This window comes from Primulina huaijiensis, chromosome 15, assembly GCF_012295235.1.
Source record: "Primulina huaijiensis isolate GDHJ02 chromosome 15, ASM1229523v2, whole genome shotgun sequence".
Classification (NCBI taxonomy): domain Eukaryota; kingdom Viridiplantae; phylum Streptophyta; class Magnoliopsida; order Lamiales; family Gesneriaceae; genus Primulina; species Primulina huaijiensis.
The window spans coordinates 5,606,163-5,630,510 of record NC_133320.1 but is presented as its reverse complement, the minus strand read 5'-3'; the positions used below and the strand labels follow the sequence as shown (position 1 = coordinate 5,630,510).

Here is a 24,348-nt window from a genome sequence, read left to right as displayed (position 1 = left end):
TTTAATGGTACATTGATTTTTTCCCCACTTTGCATTGCAGCCGTCCATGGAAAAAATTATAGGATGGTGTCGTGTGGGGAGTATTACTTTTATAAGTTGCAGATTCGAGATACTGATATGACTGTTTTGTTGTATGGTAGAAGATTGTTGCAACAGTTTGTTGTTGATATGTACATCAAGTTGGAAACAACACAACTTGACTACCATTGACGAAATCAATCAGAGATCCGATCCGAAATGTATCAAGGAATAGTTGATAGTATTGTTAATGGGGAAACTCGTGGAAGTGAAATCGGACATCGTGTTGTTCTTCTTGCTTCATTTATTGGAGGGCCTATAGATATGCGTAAGAGGTATTTTGATGCGATTGCTTTGGTAAGAGCGATTTGGGAAGCCAGATTTGTTTATTACGATGACTTGTAATCCAGAATGGAAAGAAATTAAGGACAATCTTTTTGTTTGTCAAGTTGCTCAAGATCGTCCAGATTTAGTTTCACGCGTATTTAATGCGAACTTAATTGATTTGAAGGATCAAATTTTTTAAAAAGTCTATATTTGGTCGTGTTGCTGCCTATGTATATGTTATTGAGTTCCAGAAACGAGGCTTGCCGCATTGTCATGTGCTTATTATTTTGGCTACTGATATGTTTGATTCTTACGTTGTTGCGGAGATCCCAGATCCAGCTAAATTCCCTAAGTTGTTTCATTTAGTCTCCAGGCACATGATGCACGGTCCCTATGGTATGTTGAATAGAAAATGTCCTTGTATGGTTGATGGACGATGAAAAAATCATTATCCCCATTTGTTTTCAGAGAATTCAACGCGAGGTCGAGATGGATATCCCATATATAGACGGAGAAATGATGGCCGAACTGTCACAGTCTAAAACTGTACGTTAAATTCACAGTGGGTTGTTCCTTATAATCCATAATTGTTGTATAGGTATGATTGCCACATTAATGTTGAGATCTGTTCAGGGCTCAAAGCGGTAAAATATCTATGTAAGTATATATATAAAGGTCATGATAAAGATATATGTTCATTTCTCACAACACGATTCGGACACCTTCATCGACGAGATAAGAGCATTCCAAGATGCTCGTTGGATTTCTGCTTCGGAAGCAATGTGGAGAATTTTTTTATTTCGATTTGAATGAGATATCTCCTCCGGTTATTAATTTTCCCTTACATTTACCTAATAAACAATATATTACCTTTTGGAATTACCAGAACTTGAAAAAGTTGTTGGACTCAGGTAATGTTGGCAAAACTATGCTAACTGAGTATTTTGTGACATGTCAAATGATGTTGAAGCTAGAGAATTATCGTATTCAGAGTTCCCACAGTATTATGTCTGGGATAGGAATGCTTAAAGACTATTATTTATAATAAATTTGTAGGTTGGATGCATACCAAAAACAAGATAAGTTAAATGAACTTTGGGTGACGAAGGCAGTCACAGACGCCAAACAAGTGACATTAGATGATGTAACAAAAAAACGAGCTATGTTGACGAAGGTACTACATTTACTATTTATGAATCTTAATGGTTTTAGTTACTAAAATGATACAAAACAAAAACAAAATAATTTGCCCAAGCTAAATATTAAAAATTTTAACAACTAACATTCAAAGTAAATCAAGATTCGAAATGCTTCTTATTTTTACATAGAATAACTACTATTTGATACAGAGCAAGATAAAGGAAATCGAAAACAAAGCTACTCCATGTATGAAGCATGTGATCATTGTTTCCAAGCTGCTACAAAAACAAACAACAAAGCAAGTTGTGCCAATTGCATCAACTATCCAATTATGATCATTCCAAGGTAATAAAAATATTAATACCCAACCCAAGTTTTAGATCACACTAAAAAAAGAGATGATCACTACTTTACTTCTTTATGTTACAGGTATAGAATAATAATCACAATCGAAGATGGGAATGAGAAAGAAAGAATAACATTATTTGGAAAAGTTGCAGCATCTTTTGTTGGATGTTTTATTGAAGATTTCATTCAAATTCATGATCGGGTATAAGATAAAACAAACAAATGATTTTATATCTACATAAATAGAATATTTAGATTTTGCATCTAACAATAAAAAATTTGCAATGCAGAATTTATCAAATAACCCATATAAAGATTTGCTAAATCAACCAAGCTCCAAGCTACATACATTCTTGTTCAAGTTGGATAATTCAGTGGAAAAACGTGATGCAGTGTTAAATATTGTGGCACAAACTATTGAGATACATGACAATTATCCAAGAACAAATGTCGATATCAGGAAACAGAGATCTCAGAAGATTATCAAGCTAACTAAACAAAGCAATGTACCACCAAAGGTAGAAAAATCAAATGAATTAAACATCAACAGAAACATGAAGATCCATGAAGACGAAGATGAAATAGAGATTCGAGATGACGAACCAATTGCCGAGTACAAAAAAAGATCTAAGAAGATAAAAACCGACGGGTACAAAAAGATTTCAGGAGGTCTTCAAATCAAAGATAAGAAAATGTGATGATTTCATTTGTAACCAAATAATTAATTATTTATCTATTAAAAGTTATTCTTATTTAAAAAATAATTTAAAAATATTTAAACAAGGTTATCATATACAAATTATCTCTACTTCTCAACGTACAACGCACATGCATTTATCTAGTGTGTATCAAATATTCAGATATCAGATAACCCAGTTCTGATACCACTTGTTGGAATCGAATATAAGTTTAGAGGGGTTAATAAACTTATAAAACAATTATAGCAGATTTTCCAATCAAACTGGGTTAGCAGCTTGAAATAGTTTTATAATCAAACTAAGTTATTCAAGCAACTAAGAAGTATAGAAGTGCGGAAAAAGCTCAATGCACAAAGTGGATAAAGTATATGCAGAAAGAATCAGATCAGATAAGCGAGTGATTGAAAGTAAATGAAGTCTAGAATTTGTTCATGGAAGTTCAAAGACAATGCTTTTACGTCTCCCTTTCTTCTATTTCAAGAATGATTCTACTAGAAGATTTGATTAGTACAACCCTTATACCAAACCCACTTCAGCTTAGTTTAACAACCTTTTGAGCCGAAACTCCTAGCAACTAAACAACAATCTCAATCTATTCAAAAACGTATTTCTGTCGGTTACAAGCCTCTCACTACAATGTAATTCAGATAAACAATAGATAAGTGAGAAAATAAACAAGTGCACAAAGTTATCCTCAATCGATAAGACAGAATTTAAGCGTGTGCATATCAGCTTGAAAATATAAATTTGAAAGAAGATAATAAGAATTCAGAAATGTTTGTAATAGCAGAGATTTAGAGTTTCAATTGTCTTCAACATTTCTGATGCTTTCCTTTTTTATATAAATAATTGTCCCAACGACAATAAATTTGAACGGTACTCACATACGTACCGAATGCCCAACAATATATCAGAGAAATCCACACATCCTTGTCGTCTTTTCAGATATAGCACTAGTAAAATAAATTCTTTTGGACGCTACAAGGATAGAAGTATCGAAAATATAATTGATGAAAAAAAATACTTTAGTGCACATAAATCGGCCGTATATCAAATTAAATGAATTGGGGAAGAATAATTACAGGAAATTGAGAAATTAATGGCATACAACAAATATATGAGAATCAAATAGGATTTTAGAAGATTGTAACTAGTAAAAAATTAGAAAATTTTTTAGAATATTATTTTCATTTTAAAAACAAATAAAATAAAATAAAATGTGAGTAACAACACTTCATAGATGGCACAATTAACTACAAATAGATTTTAAAAAAAATTTAAATTTTATTTATACATTATATATACGACTTTTATCCCTATTTTGTTGGTGATTTATTGACATATATATTACATTTAATTCGATTTTATCTTCGAGACATAGCGACAAAATTAAATAAATTAATTCACCGTTGTCGCATTAATTTAAGTAATATCGACATAATTCGAATAGATTATTTTATTCCAACTTTTACAGTAATATCTATATGAGATTTCGAGTTATTCTATTTCATAATTGATACACAAAATAAATTAATACAAATAAAGAAAGACAGGAAAATTACAGCCCTATGCGATTTTGTTTTCCATTTTGTCAAAGAAACAATAATATTTCAATAATGATACTAATTTTTTTATTCTGAAAATAAATATTTTCTTCCTTTTCAAATCTAAAAGATTTAAAATATCCCGATTATTAATTAGTAATTACTCCATATTAAAAGGTTCCCAATTTTTTTTTTTAAAAAAATATATTAGACGAAAAAAATAAGAGGGTATGGTATTCTTGTAATTCACTCAAAATCCTCTCCATAAAAAGCGTATACAGCCGTTTTTTAATTATTATCAAATTCTCATCAGTTGGACTGAAAAGGTCACCAAAATTCTAAAAACCTCAAAAATCTCTCGTCACCAGACAAAGAAAGACTTCCTTCTCCAATTTGCCACTCTCTTCATATACATACAGCGTAAATGTATGTATGAAACACGTACATGTGTGTGAGATTTCACAAGCATGAAAAGCAACATTCTCCAATACATTTATGTGCATCAAATCTCCTTTCTTTTTTTTTCTTTTTTTTTACTAATTGGAGTTTGATTTATATATATTTGTAGGGATCAAGAGTTGTCAATAATGGAGGAGGAAATCAATACCAGTGTTCCGCTCCCCGATTCGGACCTTGTAGAGCCGGAGGTTCCGGTTAGTCCAGGGGAAGAAAATGCCACTGATATGGTCGTAAACATGGTTGAGAGTACGAACGATGTGGACGATGAGAATATTGGGGTGATTGTTGACGTTGAAAACGGCAGCGGCGGTGGTGGTGAGTTTAAGGAGAGAAGGAAGAGAGGGAGGCCAAGGAAGGATGCAGAGGACCTTGGGCATCAGGAACTGGTATTGACGCCGGAATATTTGGCGACTCAGCAGAAGAGGGGGCGAGGTCGCCCAAGGGGCACCGGGAAATGGCAGACGCTGGCCGCATCTTTTGGTATCATTTCTGTTGATTTGAGACTTCATATTTTTAACATACTGGAATACGAATGGACGTATATGTATTTTTTTCCCCTAAAAAATTGTAAATTATTTTATTTTTAAATTTAAATTAAATGTAATTTTTTAAATGGATATAAAGCATACCAAGTCAAAGTCCATGTGAAATAAAATAAAAGAAATTATTATGTCACCCGTTAATTCGACCCACTTAAAAAAATATAGGCAAAAATTTGTGTGAAACGGTCTCACATGTTGTATTTTGTGAGACGGATATCTTATTTGGTTCATCCATGAAAAAATATTACTTTTTATGCTAATAGTATTACTTTTTATTGTGAATATCGACATGGTTAACTCGTCTCACAGATAAAGATTGGTGAGAAGAGACCTATTCAAAAATATATTATATTTTATGACAAAAATTCATTTTCATGGACCTAATTGTAACCGTATAACAATTGCCTAATCAAAATAAGGTGCTGTTATAGAAATGGTTTTAATTTAATTACATGTCATTTTCTGTTTTATTTTTTTCTAGAGGAATTAATCCATTCTCATGTTGATTAAATTATCTTCTGAATTAGTAAATTTAAAATTTTTGAATAATTCATTTATCTAAAAAATAGTTAAATTAATTGTTATTTTATGATTTTTTTTAGTAACTACTTATTATACTGATAGTTTATTTAATTATTAATTAAATTATTTGTTTAAATAAATTAAAATAGTTATTTAAATTTTTTATTCAAATAATTGTATAGACTTATTAAGAGTAATTTATTTTAATAAATTATATATATATATTTTATGGAATAAAATAATTATTGAAAATAAAATTGTAGGTAATATTTAGAGAATATTTCTTTTGGTGTTGAGTTTGGAATGGATGGGTTGAAGAAAGTTTATATTTAGTGCAAAATTTGTGTTATTTTAGTGCAAAATCTAAAATCTATGGCCTAATAATTGGGAGAAAAAAATACTATGTGAAATTGAAATAATTTTTGTGAACCTTGCATAGAAGTTAAAAAACTATTAAAATTTCAAATGACCAATGTTTTTTATGGGAATATTTTTCAAAAAAAATATTTATATTCAGGGTTTGTGATTTTGATACTCAATGTTATCAAATTTCAGTCTTAGTCATGTATTTTTTATTTTATAATAATTTTAATTTGTTCATCAGGAGTGCCAAGAAATTTATTAAAATTGATCCCAAAAAAACCAAAGATAATAAACTACGATTGAAATTTGATGACATAAAATATCAAAATTACAACAGAACAAATATACATAGCAAGAAATGTAATTTCTCTTATATTTATTTTTTGTTGATCTGACCCTTAGACAATATTTTTTTTTGTTGATTTGTTTCTTCGAAATACATGTTTTTCCCCTTTTTTTTTCACAGGTTGTTATGGTTTATTGTATATGTTATGAAAATTAAACCTTCCACAACCTCCGGACTTCCCGAAACAATCAAACACCAAAAGAAACACAGTGAATCACCGAGAAATTGAACCGTAACACTATTTTAACCAGTAAAGTAAAAGACTTAAGAATTATAGTGGTTCGGCTTAAAATTGCCACGTCCACTTTAGAACTCGAAGCAAAGCTTTTATTTATAAGTAAATGAGATCAGTACACAATTACAAGAAAATGAAGTAAGTTGAAGATGATGATCACTCCCCAGTAACTGAACTCTTGGCAACTTATATATCGGATAGTTTAATCTAATACCCAGCCCACTTATCATTAGCTCGACCCATTAGCTTGTATCCTAATAAGACCATCTCTTCTACTCCTTAATCCACATACTCAGTTTATCCTTTCTTCATCACTCGATGTTGGAATATGCTGATCAAAGCTCAACAAATCTCCACCTGATCATTACTCCAACATCTCCTCTACTCCTCGAGTTCAATTAACTCCTTGCTTCAAGAAGGTTTACCAACTTTAAGTAGGGCTAGACAACGTTGAAACTTGTCTCCAGCAACTACTTTAGTTAGCATATCATAGGGATTGTCTTCCGATGCAATCTTCTTAATATTGACTTTTCTACTTGCTATTATGTCTCGGATGAAATGAAGCCTCACATCTATATGCTTTGTTCTTTCATGGTGTATATGATTCTTGGCTAATTGAACTTCCTCTCGGCTATTACACCATATGAAAGCTTCTGCTTTCTCGCCTTCTATTTCTTCCATTATGCCTTTAATCGATAATGCTTCTTTAAAAGCTTCAATGGCAGCAACATATTCTGCCTCAGTAGTTTAAAGGGCTACTGTGGGTTGTAGATTTGCTTTCCAGCTTATTGTATTCCCCAAAGAGTAAAAACATAGCATGTTTGAGACTTCCTTATGTCTTGATCACCAGCGAAGTCCGAGTCCACGTACCCTTCAACTTTCTCCCTGTCACTCCACCTGCTTGTGTAGGTTAGTCCAATATCTTGAGAGCCCTTCAGATACATAAGTATCCACTTGACAGCTTGCCAATGCTCCGGTCCCGGATTGGACATGAATCTAATGAATAAACTTGATGCATAGGCAAGATCTGGCTATGTACACACCATCCCGTAAATTACGCTCCCTATACATTATGATCCCTACTACATTGACATATGGTATTACCTTCATTTCTTTGATACCATCTTCTGTTATTGGACTTTGCACAACCGATAGCTTTATGTGAGCTCTTATTGGTGCTATAACTTGTTTGGCTTGTGCCATGTTAAACCGGTTCAGGACTTTATTGATGTAGTTGCTCTGTGTAATGTGTAAAGTCCCCTTTGATTTGTTTCTCTGAATTTCCATTCTCAGTATTTTTTATGCTTGACCCATGTCTTTCATTTCAAACTCAGTGGCCAGAAGTGCTTTTAGATTGCTTATGGTGCTCTGTTGATTGCTTGCTATGAGCATATCGTCAACATATAAAATCAGGTAGATTACTCCATCATCTTGAGTGTGTTTATAATAGAAACATGCATCATAGCAGCTTCTTTTAAACCCATTTTCTGTCATGAATTTGTCAAACCTCAAGTACCATTGTCTAGGTGCTTGTTTGAGGCCATATAACGATTTTTTCAGTAGACAAATTTTATCTCTGTCCTTTTCCGGTGCGTACCCTTCGAGTTGAGTCATGAAGATTGTCTCCTCCAAGTTACCATGCAAGAAAGCTGTCTTGACATCCATTTGCTCTAGTTCAGATGATAATGGACCATCATTGACAACATGATTCTTATTGATATGTGTTTAACCACTGGAGAGAATATTTCTTTAAAATCTATGCCTTCTTGTTGTGCATACCCTTTTGCAACTAGTCTGACTTTGTATTTGGGATCCATCACCCCTGGGATTCATTTTTTCAGTTTTTATATCCATTTTCTCCCAATAATCCTTTGATTTTTTTTTTGGACTAGAACCCAGGTGTTATTATTCTTCAGAGATCTCATCTCATCATCCATTGCAAGTTTCCAAAGTTGGCTTGAGTCACTACCCATAGCTTCATTGTAGGTTCTTGGTTCATTGCTCATGAAGTCTGCTGCCATCATAAGAGCATAGACATTAACTTCATCATATCCAAGCTTGTTAGGAGGCCTTATATTTCTTCTTTGTCTATCCCTTGCTAGCTGATAATGGCTTAAATCTTCTTGTTCATTACTCTCTTCTTCGTCAATATGAGATTGTGTGGCGTGGATGTGATTTCCACCACATTTCCAGATGCTCCGTGATTGTCTTTATCTTCAACTGTGCTTCTGTCATTTTCTGCAACAGTTTGTGTAGGCTTCTCATCCAACATCTCCTGTTCATTAAAGATTATGTCCCTGCTTGTGATGAGTTTAGATTTAACTCCATCCTTGGCCCAACATCTGTATCTCTTGGTTCCATCAAGATACCCCAAGAATATGCACTTCCTGGATCTTGGTTCAAGCTTTCCCTCATTCACATGTACATAGGTAGGACACCAGAAGATCCTCAGATTTGAGTAATCAACTTTCTTTCCACACCACACCTCCTAACTTAGAGCAGTTGATGGTGACCTATTAATCAGGTGTACTGCTGTAGAGGCAGCCTCTCCCCAAAAACTCTTTCCTAAGTTTGCAAACTTTAGCATACATCAGACTGTTTCTAAGATTGTTCTATTCATCCTTTCCGCAATACCATTTTGTTGAGGAGTGTGCTTAACTGTCCAATGTCTTGCAATGCCTTGTTCTTTGCAGTATTCTGTGAATTCATCACTGAGATATTCAAGTCCATTTTTAGTCCGGAGCCTTTTGATTCTTTCCTGTTTGGATTTCTATTAAAGCCTTCCATTGCCTGAAGTTTTTGTAAGCTTCACTTTTCTGTTTCAGGACATATAACCACACCTTCCTTGAGTAATCATCGATGAAGGTGGTGAAATATTTGGCTCCACCTAGTGTATTGACAGTTGCAGGCCCCCAAATATCCGAGTGTATATAGTCTACTGTCCCTTTGGTTGTGTGTTTGGCAGTGTCGAACTTCACCTTAGTTTTTTTGTCAAGCACACAATGTTCACAGAATCTGAGCCTATCAAATTCATCATTTCCAAAGGCACCTTGTTTCTTCAATTCATCTATACCTGTTTGGCTTACATGGCCAAGCCTCAAGTGCCATACTCTGGTCATATCAGGTTGAGTTTCTGTGGGTAAGCTTGAAGATGTGAGAATTGTGTTTCCATGCAACACATATACGCCATTTTGTTTGATTTTTTTCATGATAACCAATGCCTCAGAGCTTATTTTCATTACTCCATGTTCTGCTTTGTAGGAGTAGCCTTTGGCATCTAGACTTCCAAGTGATATCAGATTTCTCCTCATGCTTGGAACATATCGCACATCAGTAAGTGTTTTACATGTGCCATCTTTCATTCTGATCTTTATCGATCCAATTCCAGCAATGGTACGTTCTGCATCATTTCCCATTACCACTTTACCTCCTTCATAATTGTCTAGTTTCTCGAACCAGTCCTTGTTTGGAGTCATGTGATATGTGCAACCAGAGTCTAATATCCAATCCCTTTATTTTGGAATGTTGAGACTGTTAGCACCTCGAAACTTTCATACCCATCAGAGAGCATTGCTTGATCATTTGACTCGTTTTCTTTTGCTTTTCCTTTGTGCTTTCTCTCGGGACAATCTCGCTTGAAGTGCCCTTCTTTGTGACAGAGGAAACACTTCAGTCTTGTTAGAGATTTTGATCTGGTTCTACTCTTTTTCTTGTAAGTATTGAATTTTTTTTCTGGCCTTCCTCTCATTATCAATCCTTCACCATCTTCATCATTCTTAACCTTCCTTTCTTGACTATCTTTGGCTTAAATGGCAGTCACCACCTCATCAAGAGATATATTATCTCTCAAGAACTTCATTGTGTCAACAAAGATCTCATAAGATTTGGTAATGAATTCATGATCAATACCACTTTGTCCTCATCTTCAATGTTGATTGCAAGGTTTTCCAGGGCGACAATGATCTTGTTGAAGTCATCAAGATTGTCTTCAATGGATTTTTATTCCATTATCTTGAATCCGAATAATTGTCCTTTGAGATAGATTCGGTTGTAAAGTGTGTTTGTCATGTATAGCTGTTCTAATTTTTGCCATACACCTGCTGCACTGGTTTCTTTGTCAACTTCACGTAGAACACGATCACTTAGATGTCGAATCAGAGTGTTGTACGCTTGCTCCAGGATCTCTGCCTTTTGATGAGGTGTGAGAGTTGTTGGCAACTGTTTTTCCCCTTCAAGAGCTTTGGCAACCTTCATTTGTACCAGAATTGCCTTCATCCTCTTCAGCCATATCGAGAAATCTGTCTTGCCATCAAATCTCTCAATATCTATTTGAGTGATTCTCATTCTTGATAATATTGCCACCGAGAAGCACCAAGAACCTGGCTCTGATACCAGTTTGTTATGAAAATTAAACCTTCCGCAACCTCCAGACTTCCTGAAACAATCAAACACCAAAAGAAGCACAGTGAATCACCGAGAAATTGAACCGCAACAGTATTTCAACCAGTAAAGTAAAAAGACTCAAGAATATAGTGGTTCGGCTTAAAATTGCCTACATCCACTTTAGAACTCGGAGCAAAGCTTTTATTTATGAGTAAATGAGATCAGTACACAGTTACAAGAAAGTGAAGTAAGTTGAAGAAGATGATCACTCTCCGCTAACTGAACTCTTGGCAACTTATATATCAGATAGTTTAATCTAAAACCCAGCCCACTTATCATTAGCCCGGCCCATTAGCTTGTATCCTAATAAGCCCATCTATTCTATTCCTTAATTCACATACTCAGTTTATCCTTTCTTCATCACTCGATAAGCTCAACAGTATAGATATTAGATACACAATTTTGCACAAAATCTTTTAGACTTGATTTACGTACAGCGTTTCAAGACATACGGTACTGTTCAATATGATGTATAATTATAACTTTGAAGGAGGAATGGCTGTAAGCGCCGCAGCTGGGAGCAACTTCACACCTTATACGATGATTATCCCAACAGGAGAGGTAATATTAATTAACTAATTAATTAACCAATCAAGATTAATATGATTTTCAAATAATAGTTGTTTGGGCTCTGATTCATGATGATTACAGAACATTGCTCAGAGGATTTGGTCAGTCTCTCAAAGCCAAAGAGCTTCTGATTCCATCTGTGTGCTTTCAGCTTCGGGTGCTGTTTCCATTGCAGAAATTCTGCAACCTGGTCCACTTGGAGCCACCGTCAAATACGAGGTGGAATCTTTGTTTTCATATCCATTCAGACATCTCTACATTGTACAAACGTACAAACACTATGTGCATGCATAAGATATTTTGGAAAGAAAATTTGGCATATTTTGATCTTTGTATTTTATATATTTTTCATCATTTTGGTCATTTCGCAGTTTTAGTTCACTAATTCATATTTTTTTCGCTTTTAATCTTTTTTTATCATTGACATAATACCGAAAAATGATTATTTGTCACCGAAAATGCTGATGTAGCGACGACCATTGCTTACACTTTCTATGTCACATCAATATTACAGTAAAAAATGACTGTGATTTAAAAAAAAAAAAAAAACTAGCACTCCACCATGTCTTCCATATCTTGTTTTTGCTCTTTTTTAGGGCCGCTTTGATATTGTTAGTTTGTGTGGTTCGCATATCTACACCGAACGGGGGCTTGGGGGACGAAGAGTTGCTCGGTTGAGCATTCAGCTGGCAAATCCCGATGGGCGTATCTTCGGTGGCGTCGTGGGGGGCTGGCTCATTGCTGCTGTCCCCACTCAAGTAAGCTCTGTTTCTCTCTGTAAACGCGTGCAATTCTCGATAATTCATGTACACTAGAATGTGCACACATTTCTGGCTGAAACTGTAAATATTTTGGAGAAATTATACATAACATCTTTCTTAAATCTTTTGATGAAGGCGACCACCGGAAAAATAACTTTTTTGCTCCATTAACTTATCTCGTTTTGAGCTTTAATTCATCAAGCATTCGAAGTTTGATTTTGATATAATAAATTTGACTTTTTTCTGCTTTAAGTTTTATTTTGTCGAATTATTTATGAGATAGCTAAACAAATATTGACGTGACATCGAAAAATGCTAACATAAAACCGAGTGACGGGACTGATATCATGGCAACAAATACCAATGCCTTGGACAACTTGTTTTAAAATTGGTGTCGATGGTTTTGCGTGATACTAAATTTTTTTCCGTGACATGAATGCAGTGTGCTTTATGTCTGTTGAGTATATATTCTTAGAATTATCGTTCTCTTAATTTCTGGTCCACATATTTTTGGTTTAATTCAATGTATTTTTTCAGCTATCTAAGATTTTGAATGGTCAGAATTTTAAATATTAATTTGTCGACATTGATCCAATATTTTAACATACTTCGCAGCTAGTGGTTGCAACCTTCAGACAGAATACAAAGGAGCTTCCGAAGGCCAGGCCAATTAGCCGTAGCGTCGCAGTGGCTACCTCCGTGCCGACCGCTCCTCCGAATGCTGTAATCGGAAATGTCATAACTGAGCCTGAAGAAAATCATGCTTCTCCGTCCGCTGTCCATGAAAACTCTCCGCAATCGTGCCCAGGATCGTAATCTCCGCTTCCCAATGAACCCCGGAAGAAAAAGACTACATTTGATTTGTGTAATATTAAGTTGCAAACTTTGTTAGTCTATTGGTATGAAGAGTTGGGAGCTTCAAATTTTACGTAGAGAAATGAAGATTGAAGTGATGGATAATTTTTTTTTAAAATGAAGTGGAAGAGGCTAGTGCTTTCTGATTCCACCTTTCGGTAGTCAAATTTTGTTTGTTGTATTGTTATTTTAGTACAACATTTATGTTGGTCATTCAGGCTTCACAATTTTTTCATTGATTTCCTGGTTGTATTCCTCAGTTATTTGGTTTGAAAAATTGAAGACACCAATCTTGACTCTCTCTTTTTTGTTGATAAATTTAATTGTTTTTATTTTTATTAAGTAAACCATAATCAATTGAATTTATTAAAATTAAATTATTCACTTGATAATGTAATTTATTCTTTACTGTAAATATGTTATACACAGATTCTGACGAGAAATAATTTGATCGAATTATATATATAATATAGCCATGGTACGTGCATTTGACAAGTCACATCACATATTCACGTACAATCATAGAAATATCAAAGTGACAATAATTTTTTGACATTTGTACAATGTCGGGCCTCGTAAAAATGAGAGGCGTGTCTTAATCAAGTTTCTAAAAAAAATGATACTCTCCAAAACGCGCGTATCGAACTCCAAATTTTTCAAACTTAAGTGAGATTAGTATAAACTTAAGAGTGAAAAACGTTTTTTATTTTTAGTATAATTGTAATTATCTCAAACCAATAAATAGATAAAATAATTTATAAATATGATAAATTTAAGTCTGATGCATTAATTTTTATATTAATAAAATTATAAAAATATCAAAATTATAATCTTTATTTGTTTTTGCAACTAGACCACATTAAAAATATTAAATATTTGTCAAATCATTATCAGACACGCTTAATCATAATTAAAATTTAAAAATAAACATCTAAATTATAAACCTAATTTATTATTTTAAAATAAAAAGACATACCTTCAAAATAAAAAATTAAAAATTAAATAGATGCGATCAATTGTGTTTAAGCACGCTTAATTAAACACCTTAATTATGCTTAGTTTGACCGCTTTTTTCCACTTTCTCTGAAGCGGGGCGTTTTTACTGTATTTTGACCGCTTTTTTCCACTTTCTCCGAAACGAGGCGTTTTTGCCGAGCTTCAAGTTTAAGCACGCTTAAGCGAAGTTTAAACGGGCTTTTTAGAACATTGGTTTTAATTAATAACTAGACTATCATATATCCTTAAATCGATCGCTCTTAAGATAGGAAATTAAAAATTGATGTCTCAAAATTGCGTGTATGTAATTGACTAATTAAAAATTGAAATCGATGAATTTGAGCCAAGGTAGTCCTTGTAACTTGGCCGCCCTTGAACAGCTTGAGGTGGGCGGTGCGCCACCAATTCCTGCCGCCGTATTCCGGCATAGAAAGAAATTTCTTGACCCCAATGCCATTAGCTTCTCTTCCACCTTTAAACCTACATGCACCATAATGTTACTTACTTTCAAGTTCATGTTAAACTTGTCATGGGAAAATTAGAAAAGAAATCACCTAAGAAACTACCAAATCTTTCACTTAAAATATTATTATAAACCTACATTTCGTATATTTATATTTAGGATATCTCTTTTGAAATATTATTATAAAGCAAAAAAATATATTCATATAATTTATTATTTTAGTGATATTTTAATTTTTTTCAAAAAAATAAGGAGAAAAAGATCTTATCAATACTAAAAGTTAATAAAACAAATTAGGCACGAAATTAAGTTGATGATACTAACTTTCCAAGGAAAACTGGGAGTAATGAAGCTCGAAGTCGGCCGCATCGGTGGACGGCAGCAGTGGCCGCCGCCCCTCCTTAACATACAGCAGCAGCACCGCAGAAATCAAGTCTTTGACCGTCGCCTCAGGCGACATCACCACCTGCACGGGGCCGAGGATCCTCTCTATCGTCACATTCAACAGCAATTTCGTAGGCTTCGACGGCTTTCCTTTCGACGCCACGTCCTCAAATCTGAGCCCTGTGACTCTTTTTCCATCCAGAATATCCAGCACACTCCTCGGCCTTGACAACACCTCCAACGCCCCTCCGTCACCATCTCTGACGTTAAACGTCTCCGAGACGTACCTCTCCTTCGTGTAATATTCTTGACCAGCTCCTTTCCGTTGATTCTTCTGCGACATACTTTTAATGGCAGGGTCCGTAAATGGCGGAGACGTGTCTGCGTAGAGAAACCGGAAAGATAACTGCGAATGGCAGGGTATACTTGTATGGAAAAGAAGACGAAACGATAATATANGTTCAGTTGTTCTTGCATCCTTTTGTGGGATAGGCAGGCGTGTACGTGTTACGAATCTTCGGTTAAGTTCAAATCATCTTAAAGAATTATTTTAATTTTTCATATTTTATATTTTGTAGGTACGTACAATTTAACATTAAAAACTTAATATTTAATAACTTTATTATATAAAACTAATAATACAATATTTTTCTAAAAATCCTCGTGTATTATATTTTTTTTTTGCACCCATTGATTTATCTTCCACGATTCCCAAAAATGGTTGCTATCACAAATTTTATTTTTTTTTAATATACTAAAATTTCAAAACAAATAAACAATTATAAAGATAACCGTTACAATATTCTATTATATGTATATCGCTCCAAATGCTGAATACTACAGCCAGGTGTTTAAGTCGCTCATCACATTGCCTCAGGGATATAAGGGAGTGGGTAAAGTTTAGGGTGATGTGAAATGATATTTTTCGAATGATCGATTTTAGTATATTTTTCACTGAAATATTATAAGAGGTGTAATCTAAGATCGGTGTTTGTTGTCTTTTCTCTCGAATCTTTGTCTACTCGTACACATTCTTCAAAGACAACATTTGTAAGATATCATTACAATTTCTGATATACTAATAAAATATGCACATATCTCGTGTATGTAAAATAATAATCATAATCTATAGGAGTAAAATGATATTATTATTTTTATTTTAATAAACGCTTAATTTTAAGTTTAATTTAACAAAAATTGAGAACTAATTAAATTTTAGAAGGAAAAATATTGAAAAAAAATGAGAGAGATTAGATAAGATCAGGAAAAAATGAAAATAATTTAGTAAATTGAGATCTAACGTAGAGAAGAGATGAGTTAAACTTTGAGATTAAAATAGAAGAAATTTTGGTGTGATTTAGACATATCAAAATCGTTATTATGTGATGTGCAACTATTATATAATAGTATTATATATATATATATGTGTGTGTGTGTGTGTGTGTGTGTGTGTGTGTGTGTTTTAAATGAAGAATCCTTTTAGAAATACAAATTTATGCATTCATCTCTATTGCAAATTTTATATTTAGAGTACACTAAATTGAACATAAAACAAGATGTCATCATCTACCTATGCCGGGTAAATTCCCTAGAAATATCATATACCAAATTTCGAACTCGTAAGATATGTGACAACTATGATCTTATATCCTAATTGGACATCAAATAACATGTCGAAAGTTAGATATCGTTTGTCTTGTTGGATGAGATGTCGAATACTGTATAATAATGATGATAAATCAATATTTATTGACCTAATCATTTTATAACTCTGATATCTTGTAGAACTTGAGTCAACGTGATAGACAATGCCTCGTACTGTTACGGACAGATAGAATAAATATTTTAGATACATTTTTTTTTAAAAAAAACTTTATTTTAAAACAAACTCAAGAAACTATGAAAGGAATTTCATTATTGAATATTGATTAACCCAGTAATTTGGTCCGGCCCAGAGATAAATAGAGGCCGGCTAAGATGATTATGGGCCGATCAAGCTTACAAATAAAAACAGCGCGTAAGCTGAAATTGGCCATGTTTCAAGGAATCAAACGCGGTGCCCTAGCTCGCTGTCTCTGTTCCTGTTTCTCTCAGATCGGATCTGCTTCTCCGTTTCATCCAATTTTCTTCTGTTCAATGCTTCATCGTCGATACCTGGCGGAAGAATAAGGTGCGCGTGTGGATTATTTGTGATACATTATCTATTTGGATTATTACATGATTTTTGCTTCCTATTCGAATTTGTCCTTTTTTGCGTTTATTGTGGTTTGTTTCTACCTATTTCATTGCGCAGAAACATCCAAAAATCCTCCAAAATTTTCATTTTTATTCGTTGTTTTGTTCCTTTGAGCTACCGAAAGGGATCGCATAGCGGAGTGGATATCGCGTTAGACTCCGGATCTAAAGGTCGTGGGTTCGAATCCCACTGCGATCGCCTCCTCTTTTTTTTCTTTGTTCTAATTTTAACACTGTTCAATGTTATTTCACTATTTTACAAAAAATTCAAATTTATTAACTCACAAATTATGAATCATTTTATTTCTAAAATATTCAAACAAGGGCTTCTCATGCTCATATTCTGAGTTTCTAAATTTCTTAGTTTAGTTCTGGCTGTTTATTGAATTATTTTATAGTTGACGCCTGATGGGATTGAAAATCAAGAACATTTAAAGGCATCATATTTTATTATAAAAACTTTGGTTTTTTTAACGGTTTACTCTATTAATTTGAGCTTTTTCACTATTTACCGTGAATAAAATAATAATTTAAATAAAGAATGTAAATGGATATAAATTAAAAATCTATCGTTTCACGTCAATGGTGATGGCGTGATATATTTTTTTTGAAACAAATCAACAAGTCAAGCTTTCTAAGATGACGTAAATTGATTTTTAAAATTTTTTTTATAGGTAAATTATTAAAAATAATAATTAGAATTGTAGTGACAGAGTGATGAGATGTATCAGAGCAAATCACTCGAACCAATTACCACGCCCTATTAAATGGCGTGATTTTGATAGAATATTGAACATTTGTTTATATAATTGGTGAACGTCTAGAGAATATTTGCTATCATTATTCTTCGTTGGTCTAAATTTTTTTTTTAAGTGTATCATTCTTTTGCTTTTATCATTCTTCGAATTTATCAAATTTGCGGGATACATTAATCCTGATGATAGAGTCACCGTCAACATTAAGCTCCCAAATTATCGCAACATCTTGTAGCGTGATTTTTGTATCGCCAACTCGAAGTTGGAAAGTACGAGTTATCGGCGCCATCTTTCCACAAGAGCAGTTATCAAATGATTATCGTAAATACAATAACCACAACATAGGATGTTGTAAAAGCACATTTCATGTAGACATGACCGAGCACGGTGGTGTATTATACCACTTTCCCACAATTCTCAAATTAAATTATCTGATCTACGCACTCTTAGGGTGTTATCGAAGTTGTTATGTGTAATAAAACTAGATATATATGTTTGTTGCTGATAAAGAACAGTAGTATCAACTGGTTCAGCATGTAATGACATCCTATAATTAATAACAATAATAATATATTATTATCTAGAGCAATATTGTCAAAAAAAACTATAATTATAATATACAAACATTAACTATAAGTAAACTAATTTTTAAAAAATTAAAAATAATTAATACACTGAAAAATAATATATTCACAATCTACGAGTTTTGAAAATTTTAATAATAAAAATTTATATTCATTTCTCGTTTGAAATTTTTATAATGAAATTTTAATTGCATGAAAAAAATCAAAAACAAATATTGACAATATAAATAAAATCAAATAAAAAAATTAGGTTGACATTATAAATAAAATCGAATAAAGTAATTATTATATCTATTAATATAAACAATAATTTGAAGATCTACACAAATAATAATCACAAACACATAATAATTTTAATATATACACATGCTAATAAATATTTAACCGTGTCACAACAAAAATATTTTTTTTGATAAATATTGGTGTCACACGACATGAATTTATTTTTTTTAAAAAAAATTAGTCTAACTCACCCTTTTTAAGAGGATGTAACTTGATTAATTAGTAATAAATTTTAAAATTTTACCATAAATAATTAAATTAGTCTTACATTATTATAGTTATTAGCTACATAAAACTTGAATGAGTGGGAGAATGTATTTTTCTAAAATATTTAAGACATGATTTTTTATTATTGTTTTTTTTAAAAAAAAGCTAAAACAAATCGCACATTTTTTTTAAAAAAAAGACAAATTAACAAAAATATAAATACAAAAACATATTATACTTAAAATTATTATTATCTAACATATAATTATACAAAAATTATAAAAATTAATAATAACAAACAAAATCAAGATATAACATTATTGTAGCTCGTGATTATATCGGAGAGTGTTAGGATCAAACCCTTATCACTAGGCCAAAAGTTATAGCTGTTAGTCAAGGTATAATTTTTTTTCCTTATACTTGTGGCAGCGTAGAGTGCACCTACTTGGGTGCTAATGGTTCGGGATGTTAGGCTCATGAGTCCAGAGAGATGCTTGTCTATCTTCTGGTGCTGTCTCATACCCTTAGATATTAATCTTACCCTTTCCCTACCATCGCCTATGTCCCCAGCGGAGACATTATTATTCTTTAAGATCTGACGTCACTTTTTTATGGCGCAACGTCAGCAGTTTGATGTATGAAAACTTTTCAGGAGGTCACCCATCTCAATATTACTCTCACTCATGCACGCTTAACCCAACAGAGAGTATATTTTTTTCAAAAATATTTAAGAATCAAGTTGAAAAAACGTGACTCTTTATTTTTAAACAAAAATCTACATGACTTTTATTTTTTTATTTTTAAAATAATATTTTAAATTAAATTTGAAATAAAAATATACATACAAAAACACATTAAATCTAAAATTATTTATTATTATAATATATAATTATGCAATTATTATAAAACAATAATAACTGCAAAAAAAACATATAACATACATTTTCTTAACATTTTTTTTTAAAAATAATAATGATAATGATAATTTATTATAATAAATGGCTTTAAAATTTCTTTGTAAAAATTAATAATATCTAAAAAAATCACGTAATAATTAAAATTGAAAAAAAAAATTTAACGTAACACATAAAAATAGTCTAATATAAATAATAATTTTATATATAAATTTAGTATCTAACAAAAATAATTTATATTTTAGTTGGAATAAAAATTTGTCTGTAAAAACACAAAAAAAGCTTCAAATTAATAAAAAAATTGCTGCAGTGAAAAAATAAATTCACTGCAAAAATAAATTCAAAAATTTAGGAGAAGTTACAAATGAAATATATGAGAGAAATAAATGAAGAGAGAAAATGAACTCTTCAATTTATATAGAAAAAAGATATGATATAATAAAATGTTCGAAATTATTTAGGCTGTATTTTTGTAGTTTTTAACACATGTACGTTTCTCAATCAGAGTGATCGAGGCATACAACTTTACTTTTTTATGTAATTAAAGCAAGTGTTCATTATTTTGTTTTTTTAAAAAATAATGCTAAGTGAACACTGACTTGCTTTGTTTTAAAAAAAAATTTACGAGAATTTCCAAATGAAGAATGAATGAAGAAAAAATGATGAAAAAAGTATAAAACAAAATTTATGAGAATTTATAAATAAAGAGATGAAATAAGAGGAAATGATTAAAAAAAATATGATGCATGCCTCTTAATATATAGAGGAAAAAAAGAAATGTATTATTTAGGCTATATGTTTGCAGCCTTTGACCAGACTTTAAATTTTTTTAAAAAAAACAAGTCACGCCTACTTGGTATGCATGACTTGCATTATTATTATTTTTAAAAAAATAATGTAAGTTACGCTTATTTGGTAAGCATGACTTGCATTGCATTAAAAAAATAATAATACAAGTCACGCCTACATGTTAGACGTGATTTTTATTTATTTATTTATTTTTTAATAAATAAAAGTCACGCCTACCATGCATAATTTTTTTTAAAAAAAATTAATTGTATCACGTCAATTCAGTAGGCGTGATACATTAGTTTCACAATTATTTTAATTTTTTTATTTTATTAAATTGTTAAAATTAATAGGGAAATTACTAGAGTAAACCGCTAAAAAGCCCAATTAATTTTAATAATTTGATAAAATAAAGCAAAAATGAAGCAGTTATGAAATTAATGTATCATGCCTGTTGAATCGACGCGATACAAATAATTTTTTTCTAAAAAATGTTAGGTATGATAGGCGTGATTTTTATTTTTTTTAAAATAAATAAATAAAAAAGTCAAGCCTAACATGTAGGCGTGATTTATATTATTATTTTTAAATGCAATCAAGTCACGCTTACCAAGTAGACGTGACTTGCATTATTTTTTTTTAAATAATAATAATGCAAGTCACGCTTACCAAGTAGGCGTGACTTGTTTTTTTAGGAAAAAATATTTAAGGCAGGTAAAAGACAGCAAAACTATAGTCTAAATAATATATTTTTTTCCTCTATAAATTGAAAAGTATGAATCATATTTTTTAAATCGTTTCCTTTTCATTCATCTCTTCATTTGTAAATTTCCGTAAATTTTGTTTTATACTGTTTTTTCATAATTTTCTCTTCATTTGAAAATTCTTGTAATTTTTTTTTAAAAAAAGAAGTCCGTGATCACTTAGCATTATTTTTTTTAAAAAAAATAATGGACATTTGCTTTAATAAAAAAAATTAAGGTTAATTTTTTTTTGAAATTTTAATTATTATGGGATTTTTTAGTTATTATTAATTTTTGTAAATACATTTCAAAATCATTTATTATAATAAATTATCAATATTGTATGTATATTTTTTTTAAAATTTAATTTAAAAGATTATTTTAAAAATAAAAGTCACGTAATTTTTTGTTTAAAAATAAAGAATCACGTTTTTTAACTTGATTTTTAAATATTTTTGAAAAAAATACACTTATGTGTGACTTGTTTTAGTTTTTTTTTTAAAACGATAATAAAAAGTCACATCTTAAATATTTTAGAAAAATGCATTCTTCAACTCATTCAAGTTTTCTGTATATATTAATTACAATAATGTAAGATTAATTTAATTATTTAAGGTAATTTTAAAAATGTATTACTACTTAATCAAGTCACACCCTCTTAAAAGCGGTGAGTTGATTAAATTTTTTTTTAAAAAAAAACGAAGTAATGTCATTTGAGAGAGCGAAAAAATTTTTTTGTTGTGACGCGGTCAAATGTTTATTAGTATGTGTATATCTTAAAATTATTATGTATTTGTTATTATTATTATTATCTGTGTAGATCTTCAAATTATTTTTTATATTAATAATTATAATAATTAATTTATTCGGTTTTGTTTATACGGTCAAACTAACTTTTTTACTTATATTGTCAGTACTTGTTTTTTGCTTTTTTTATGCAATAAAAATTTTATTATAAAAATTTCAATCGAGATATGTATATAAATTTTTATAATTAAAATAACTTTGTATTTATTATTTTTAGTATATTTTTTTTTTAATTTTTAAAAAATTGTTATAATTTGTTAATTGATGTTGTAGTTGTTTTTTAGATAATATTGTGCTAGAAAATAATATATTATTTTTGTTATTAGTTATAGGATGTCATTAAATGATGGCCTTGTTGATGCTACTGTTCTTTATCAGCAACAAATACATATATCTAGTTTTATTACGCCTAAGAACTTCGATAACACCCTAAGAGTGCGTAGATCAGATAATTTAATTTGAGAATTGTGGAAAAGTTGTATAATACATAACCGTGCTCGGTCATGTTTATAAGAAATGAGCCTTTACGACATCTTCTGTTATGGTGATTGTGTTTACGATAATCATTTGATAGTTGCTTTTGTTGAAAGATGGCGCCGAGAACTCATATTTTTCACCTTCGAGTTGGCGAGAACAATCACACTACATGATGTTGCGATAATTTGAAGGCTTAATGTTGATAGTGACCCTATCATCGGGATTGATGTATCCTGCAAATTTGATAAATTCGAAGAATGGTAAAAGCAAACGAATGACACACTTCAAAAAAAAAATTTTAGACTAATGAAGACTACTGATAGAAAATGTTCTCTAGGCGTTCATCAATTATATAAGCAAATTTTCAACATCTCATCACTCTGTTATCACAATTTTAATTATTATTTTGTAATAATTTACATGTAAAAAATGTTAAAAAATCAAGTCACGTCATTTTAGAAGGCGTGACGTGGCTTGTTTAATTTTTTACGTGGCTTAAATTTTTTTAAAAAAAACCAACAAGTCACGTCGTCTGAAGCGGCATGACTTTAATTTTTTTCCAAAAAAAAAAAAATGGTGTATCATACCTTCTCCATTGGCGTGATACGGTAGATTATTAATTTCTATCCGTCTGCGTTACTTATTTAAGTCATTATTTTATGCACGATAAACAGTGAAAAAGCCCTAAAAACTTGCATGGATTATTTTTGGAAAGGTAATATAAAAGTAAATTTAATTGGTTTTAGTTTTTATAACGAATGTTTTATCGATAATCGAACTAATCCACCTTAACATAGCGGCTCCACCTATCGATCGGATCGGAATATTGTTATATCATATAAAATAATATAATAATATAATAAATAATATATTTTAAATTCTAAATCTGTGTACATTAATAATAATAAAATATATATTTAACGGTGTTTAAACAATCAAAGAAGCTCCAATACTATTAAAACAATATTTTTAATAAAATTCAAATCCAAATAACCTTTTAAGTTAAAAAAAATTAAATTTAAAAAACTAAAAAAAACTGTGAATCGGTCTAACCGAGTTTTGAACAGTTTTTTGGTCAATTGAATACTGGTTTGATAAATTTTTGACCGGTTTTGATTGATTTGAGCGGTAGACCGGTTTTGGATGAAATCAAGACCGGACCCGTGATCGATTCTCGGTCGAACCGGTTCGGTTCTGAAAACACTAGTTATAATATTTTATAAATCTATTAAATAATATATACTTAATGGTGTAAAAAAAATGCTTAATATGCACACAACTAATAGTAGTGATAAATAAAAAGCTCGAGTGATGTTTGAAGTACATTGACCGTGTTGATTTGATAAAACCATATAATGAGGAGCAAAAGGACAAGGTACGATCAAATGTATTTTGTAATCTTCATTCCCTAGAATTATTAAACATGTAGAACCCCCCAAAATCTGGTGTCTTTTGTTCTGAGGTAAGTTGACAGGTAAAACTCAATCTTAGTAGGTGTAGCATTCGGCATAAATACCGAATTTTGAATAACAGATCGATTT

General features: G+C 31.2%; 2 protein-coding genes and 1 non-coding gene across 3 annotated transcripts; 2 read left to right on the top strand and 1 right to left on the bottom strand.

Moving 5' to 3' along the window:
* The first annotated feature begins 4,395 nt into the window (after positions 1-4,395).
* LOC140958598 (AT-hook motif nuclear-localized protein 11-like) lies at positions 4,396-13,515 on the top strand. The gene is made up of 6 exons (XM_073416103.1): positions 4,396-4,501; positions 4,644-5,014; positions 11,476-11,546; positions 11,637-11,774; positions 12,152-12,313; positions 12,932-13,515. Coding segments are annotated over exons 1-6 (945 nt in total). The 5' UTR covers positions 4,396-4,499; the 3' UTR covers positions 13,133-13,515.
* Positions 13,516-14,440: 925 nt separating this feature from the next.
* LOC140958599 (uncharacterized protein At4g22758-like) lies at positions 14,441-15,452 on the bottom strand. The gene is made up of 2 exons (XM_073416104.1): positions 14,955-15,452; positions 14,441-14,647 (listed from the first exon to the last, which is right to left on the bottom strand). The coding sequence occupies exons 1-2, from the start codon at positions 15,355-15,357 to the stop codon at positions 14,484-14,486; spliced, it is 567 nt and encodes a 188-aa protein (XP_073272205.1). The 5' UTR covers positions 15,358-15,452; the 3' UTR covers positions 14,441-14,483.
* A 1,923-nt stretch (positions 15,453-17,375) lies between these two features.
* On the top strand, positions 17,376-17,448 carry TRNAR-CCG (transfer RNA arginine (anticodon CCG)). The gene has a single exon. It is a non-coding gene; the product is annotated as a tRNA-Arg (tRNA).
* Positions 17,449-24,348: the final 6,900 nt, after the last annotated feature.